Genomic DNA, 6,899 nt, shown 5'->3' with positions numbered 1-6,899 from the left:
CACACCCCAAGGCGCCCGGCTGCAGCCCAGGACTGCGGGAAGGGTGGGGGTGGCGGTGGCGGCAAACAACCCGCAGAGCTTAGGACTGGCGCTGCGGCAGGGCGGCCGGCCGGATCACCTGCGCAGGCGCATCCCCGCCGCGCCGGTCAGCCTGCAGCGCACGCGCAATTCGCCCTCTCTTTACTCCTTCAGTCCCTGCAGAGCCTGGGTCCCACCCCCACAGGCCCCGCCCCGCTCCCGTGCGCCGAACGCTCCATATCCGGGTTCCCGCCGCCGCCGCCGCGCTCATTCAGCTTTGCCGGGAGCGGAGTGATTCCCGACCAAGATGGCGGCCGTGGGGCGAGTCGGCTCCTTCGGTTCCTGTCCGCCAGGAATAACCGCGACTTACACAGGCGGCCCCTTGGCCAACGAGCTAGCGTCGGGCAACGGCGGCGCCGCGGCAGGCGACGACGAGGACGGACAGAACCTTTGGTAAGGCTCGCACCCCTCCCTGGTCCCCACCGGCAACGCCGGCCCGGGGATGGTCCAGGGTCGCGTGCCCGCCGGGGCTCGGCGCCCGGCCCAGGCCGCCGCGTTCTCGGCCGCCCCCGTCCAGGCGTGGAGGCCGGGGCAGCCCCTCCGGCGCGGGGCCCCGGCCTGAGCGTGAGCCTTGTTCCCCGCCAGGTCCTGCATCCTCAGTGAGGTCTCCACCCGCTCGCGCTCCAAACTCCCCGCGGGGAAGAACGTGCTGCTGCTGGGTAAGTGCCCCCACCTGCTCCGCCCTGCGCGGCGTCCTCCCGGGCCTGGGTCCGCGTCTGCCCGCCGCGCTCTGGCTGGCTTTGTGCGGACTGCCTGGCCGGGCCCCGCCCCACCTTCCGACCTGTCGCTGACAGCTGGGGAGGAGAGAGACTGGGACCCCTGCCCCGAGACCTGCAGGGACCCGCCCTCCCCAGAACCCGTCTCCTCCCCTGGGTGTGTGTGGGGGTGGCCCTGACAGCCTCCCCTGGGAGGGACAATGCGATAGCCCATCGGAGAGAGCTCGTGGCTTGGGCTTTACGTCGAAAATAAGGACGGTTTTTCTTTCATAACAAAAATTGGTAGCAGGAGGCTCTTCGCCAGAGTTCTGTTGCAAATAGCATGCCATCAATATTTAATAGCAAGCTCTTTGTGTAATTGACAGACGCTAGAAAGACTTGGTAGTTGTGATAAATATTCTTATTTGAGTCAGTTTTTATAGGTACAATGGGCTCGTGTTGCAGCTGCCTTTTTCACTGACACCTATAGGGCAGTAAACAGCTCTCTTGTTCAGCCCCTTTGGCCAGATGGGTGTAATAAGGAGAAATGGTCTAATGTGTCCTGATTGTTCTATATCCCCTCTACTCTCCGGGAGTTAGGTATTTGTTTCTTTACTGAGTGCGGGCGGACGTGGAGAACAATTCACAGGTTCACATTTTTGCAGGCTTAGCTCCAAAGTCATTTAGAGGAGACATTTCTTTCATACTCTTTCGATGTGAAGATTTGGTTTGGCTCATAAGATGACGGTTAAATTTTAAAACTTTGGTATTGATGCCTCAAGACTTTTTATGTGCATTTAAAAACAGGAAAGGAAACAGAATTCAAATCTATTTGTCAGGGTCTGCTTTTAATGGGAATGTTTAAATAAAAACATTATTTTTCATAAACTGCTGCCAGTCTGCAGTGTGATTCTTGACGTTAATTAAAGTTAATGAAGCTATTTGAAAAATTAGTATTACCTTTGTTTTTAATGTGATTGAAAGTATCTACTGCGGATTCACCTGGGTTCCCTCATGGCCCTATCACATACTAGTCCTATGATCTGAAGCAGTTTCTTTGACTTTTATGACCCTCAATTTCTTCTTTCTTAAAATTGACATTATAGAAATAATACCTACTTACTATGGGGACAACTGAGTGAGATAATGTTTGTGAACTGATAACAGCCCAATGACTTATTGTGAATCTCTTAAGTGGATTAGAAAATATTTTTATTTTAAAAATTGAGTTAGTACCTACATAAGTGCTAATATAGGCCAGAGACAGAATCCAAAAGCAAAAAAAAAAAAAAATCCAGAAGATGTTTTCAGTCTACTAGCTTAAACAAATTTCTATTACGTGCTTAAACTAAAATGTGCCTAACACAGCTTGACCTCATTGAGGTGGGTTGTATTTTTAAATACTCTCAAGACTTCTTTTCAAATGCTGCTGCTGTTAAGATAAGATCCTGATTTTTGTTTTCATTTTAGAAGTTCTTCCCAACTAATCCTTAGTGCATTAGGTGTTACTTACATGGTTCTGTTTCTAGTGAAACAAAAGTGACCGCTTTGTTCATTTCTTGATGTGTCTAATTTGCACTGAGGTTGCACCATGCGTTTTAAACCCTTTTTTAAACTTGTCTTTGCGTCAAAGACTGAATATACTTAGAGGCCCTAGACTTCCATCCCTCCAAACTTAGAATAGATTGTTCTATATCTTCTCTGCTGTAGAATAGATTCCTTTTATATGAGCTTTTCCAGCTCCACCTGATACCAAAGTTATGCAAGTCTATAATTAAAAAAAATTTTTTTGGGGGGGTACTATTTCTACTGGGATTTCATCAAAGTCCTTTTCAACTGTGGGAAAAAGCTGACAACAGATTTTTATACTGATTACATAACCAGGTTTAATTTTCTGGAATACCTCTTAAAGATTTTTTTAATCACATTTTACCATCATGTATTATGGCTGCCTTCAGTTTATGCTGGTGGAAGAGAAGAATGTATAAATGGGGATTGTGGTTTTCTTTGTTATGAGTTTGAAGGTGCTAGGCAAAGAATGCTTGGCTCTAGTATGTCTTTCATAATATGAATTATGGTGATCTCTGGAGTCCCATATTTAAAAAAACCAAATCTGAGACTAAAAGGATTTTACATTTCCAACTTATATGTAAAACAGGAACAGTGATCAAACATCATATGTCCAGAACACAAATGGCAGTTGAGCTTTACCTTGCTCTGCAGCCTACCCTCCCACTGCCTGGAGTGGAAGGACTCAAAGCTGGCAATATTTGCCTATGTGTGAGCCATCCTCAACACATTTTCTTTTCTTTCTTACTTTAAAACTTTTCAGTGGAGTATAGTTGCTTTACATTGTTGTTAGTTGCTGTTGTACAGCAAAGTGAACCAGCTGTACATATACCCCTCTCTCTTGTAGATTTCCTTCCCATTTAGGTCACCACAGACCATTGAGTAGAGTTCCCTGGGCTATACAGTAGGTTCTCATTAGTTATATAACTTGTATATAGTAGTATGTGTATGTCAGTCCCAATCTCCCAGCTCATTGCAGCCTCCCCTCCCCACTTTGGTATCGATTGGTTTGTTCTCTACATCTGTGTCTGTTTCTGCTTTGCAGATAAATTCATCTGTATCATTTCTAGATTCCACATATAAGCAGTATTACATGCTTTTTTCTCTATCTGACTTCACTTTGTATGAGTCTCTAGATTTATCCATGCCTCTGCAGATGACGCTATTTCACTCCTTTTAATGGCTGAGAGTTCATCAGGGGCTTCCCTGATGGCTCAGATGGTGAAGAGTCTGCCTGTAGTGTGGGAGACCTGGGTTCGATCCCTGGGTTGGGAATATCTCCTGGAGAAGGAAATGGCAACCGACTCCAGTATTCTTGCTTGGAAAATCCCATGGATGGAGGAGCCTGGCAGGCTATAGTCCAGTTCAGTTCAGTTGCTCAGTCATGTCCGAGTCTTTGCGACCCCATGAATTGCAGCACGCCAGGCCTCCCTGTCCATCACCGTCTCCCGGAGTCCACCCAACCCATGTCCATTGAGTTGATGATGCCATCCAACCATCTCATCCTCTGTCGTCCCCTTCTCCTGCCCTCAATCTTTCCCAGCATCAGGGTCTTTTCCTGTGAGTCAGTTCTTTGCATCAGGTGGCCAAAGTACTGGAGTTTCACCCTCAACATCAGTCCTTCCAATGAACACTCAGGACTGATATCCTTTAGGATGGACTAGTTGGATCTCCTTGCAGTCCCAGGGACTCTCAAGAGTCTTCTCCAACACTACAGTTCAAAAGCATCAATTCTTCGGTGCTCAGCTTTTTTATAGTCCAACTCTCACATCCATACATCACTACTGGAAAAACCATAGCCTTGACTAGATGGACCTTTGTTGCCAAAGTAATGTCTCTGCTTTTTAATATGCTGTCTAGGTTGGTCATAACTTTCCTTCCAAGGATTAAGCGTCTTTTAATTTCGTAGCTACAGTCACCATCTGCAGTGATTTTGGAGCCCCCCCAAAATAAAGTTAGCCACTGTTTCCACATCTATCTCCCATGAAGTGATGGGACTGGATGCCATGATCTTAGTTTCCTGAATGTTGAGCTTTAAGCCAACTTTTTCACTCTCCTCTTTCACTTTCATCAAGAGGCTTTTTGGTTCCTCTTCACTTTCTGCCATAAGGATGGTGTCATCTGCATATCTGAGGTTATTGATATTTCTCCTGGCAATCTTGATTCCAGCTTGTGCTTCCTCCAGCCCAGCATTTTTCATGATGCACTCTGCATATAAGTTAAATAAGCAGGGTGACAATATACAGCCTTGGCGTACTCCTTTCCCAATTTGGAACCAGTCTGTTGTTCCATGTCCAGTTCTCACTGTTGCTTCCTGACCTGCATAGAGGTTTCTCAAGAGGCAGGTCAGGTGGTCTGGTATTCCCATCTCTTTCAGAATTTTCCACAGTTTATTGTGATCCACACAGTCAAAGGCTTTGGCATAGTCAATAAAGCAGAAATAGGTGTTTTTTGAAACTCTCTTGCTTTTTCCATGATCCAGCGGATGTTGGCAATTTGATCTCTGGTTCCTTTGCCTTTTCTAAAACCAGCTTGAACATCTGGAATTTCACGGTTCACATATTGCTGAAGCCTGGCTTGGAGAATTTTGAGCATTAGTTTACTAGCGCGTGAAAGTGAAGTCGCTTAGTCGCATCCGACTTGTGACCCCGTGGACTGTAACCTACCAGGCTCCTCCATCCATGGGATTCTCCAGGCAAGAATACTGGAGTGGGTTGCCATTTCCTTCTCCAGGGGATCTTCCTGACCCAGGGATTGAACCCCAGTCTCCGGCCTTGCAGGCAAATGCTTTAACCTCTGAGCCACCAGGGAAGCCACTAGCGCATGAAATGAGTGCAATTGTGTGGTAGTTTGAGCATTCTTTGGCATTGCCTTTCTTTGGGATTGGAATGAAAACTGACCTTTTCCAGTCCTGTGGCCACTGCTGAATTTTCCAAATTTGCTGGCATATTGAGTGCAGCACTTTCACAGCATCATCTTTCAGAATTTGAAAGAGCTCAACTGGAATTCCATCACCTCCACTAGCTTTGTTCATAGTGATGATGCTTCTTTTTTTTTTAATAAAAATTTATTTATATTAATTGGAGGTTAATTACTTTACAATATTGTATTGGTTTTGGCGTAAATCAACATGAATCCGCCACAGGTATACACGTGTTCCCCATCCTGAACCCCTGTAGTGATGCTTCTTAAGGCCCGCTTGACTTCACATTCCAGGATGTCTGGCTCTAGGTGAGTGATCACACCATCGTGATTATCTGGGTCATGAAGATCTTTTTTGTAAAGTTCTTCTGTGTATTCTTGCCACTTCTTAATATCTTCTGCTTCTGTCAGGTCCCTACCATTTCTGTCCTTTATCGAGCACATCTTTGCATGAAATGTTCCCTTGGTATCTCTAATTTTCTTGAAGAGATCTCTAGTCTTTCCCATTCTATTGTTTTCCTCTGTTTATCTTTGCATTGATCTCTGAGGAAGGCTTTCTTCTCTCTCCTTGCTATTCTTTGGAACTCGGCATTCAAATGGGTATATCTTTCCTTTTCTCCTTTGTTTTTCGATTCCCGTCTTTTCACAGCTATTTGTATATAATCCAGGGGGTCACAAAGACTTGGACACGACTGAGTGGCTTCACTTGACTAGTATTTCATCGTATATGTGCACCGCATGTTCATTACCCATTGCTCTGTTGATAGGCATTTAGGCTGCTTCCATGTCCTGGCTGTTGTAGATAGTGCTGCAGTGAACACTGGCATGCGTGTGTCGTTTTGAATTATGTTTTTTCTGATACGGGCCCAGGAGTAGGATTGATGGATCATATCTCAAAGCATTTACATACAAATCTTAGTTTGCCTCCTCTGCCCCTCTTCCTCCCAGCTTCCCCAAACTGGGGTGTAGATGTTAATGCTGATTTGTAGATAAGATACTGAATTTTAGAGAGCTGTTCAGTGAGTTTTCCAAGGCCACACAGCTGTAAAGACCCTGCCCTCTGATTTTAGTGAGGATTTTGGACTTTCGGTAGAAATTCCTTCAAGGGAGAAAGTGCCACCTACTCTTCCTACTGCATAACTTTTTAAAAAGGCTATCTTGAAGTGAAAATACTAATAATTAAAGTAAAATCCAAATATTTGTTGGATTCTAGGATGTAGCTTCTGTTGTCATGGTGTTTGTGCTGAAGAAGTCATTCACTTACGTCTGGCGCCTTGTGAAACCCACAAACACTCTGGCGATAGCATTCAGTCATTTTTGCTTGAAAGATTTTGATAGTAAACTTGTCTGTTCTTGATATTAAAAGGCAGAACTTCTTGTGTGTATGTTTTTAGTAGGATTTAACTTACAAATGGTCCTTTTAATAGCTTTTTTCTTCTTTACCCTTACTGTTTAATCAAACTTTACTACAGTGATTGTAGTTATATGAATTTTAATAGCTGCTGTTGAGGGCACTTTCTCTGTGCCTTGGGTTACTTAACCATGGTTTTGATAAGACTACCTAAGGAAAATAACAACAGCAACAAATTTATAGGCACTTACGTGTACCAGGCACATTAGGATTGTTTACATACC

At 45.0% G+C, this 6,899-nt stretch overlaps 1 protein-coding gene across 6 annotated transcripts in view; it reads left to right on the top strand.

Moving 5' to 3' along the window:
• Nucleotides 1–321: 321 nt before the first annotated feature.
• Nucleotides 322–6,899, top strand: part of DYNC1LI1 (dynein cytoplasmic 1 light intermediate chain 1) — a 53,982-nt gene continuing 47,404 nt past the window's right edge. For all 6 annotated transcript variants that reach the window (XM_068981995.1, XM_068981994.1, XM_068981993.1 and 3 more), the window contains exons 1-2: nucleotides 322–471; nucleotides 664–737. In XM_068981995.1, the coding sequence (XP_068838096.1) occupies nucleotides 326–471; nucleotides 664–737 (220 nt within the window). In that variant the 5' untranslated portion in view covers nucleotides 322–325. The remainder of the gene's footprint in view (nucleotides 472–663; nucleotides 738–6,899) is intronic.

This window comes from Capricornis sumatraensis, chromosome 10 (genome assembly GCF_032405125.1).
Source record: "Capricornis sumatraensis isolate serow.1 chromosome 10, serow.2, whole genome shotgun sequence".
Classification (NCBI taxonomy): domain Eukaryota; kingdom Metazoa; phylum Chordata; class Mammalia; order Artiodactyla; family Bovidae; genus Capricornis; species Capricornis sumatraensis.
This window is presented reverse-complemented; position numbering and strand designations above follow the sequence as displayed.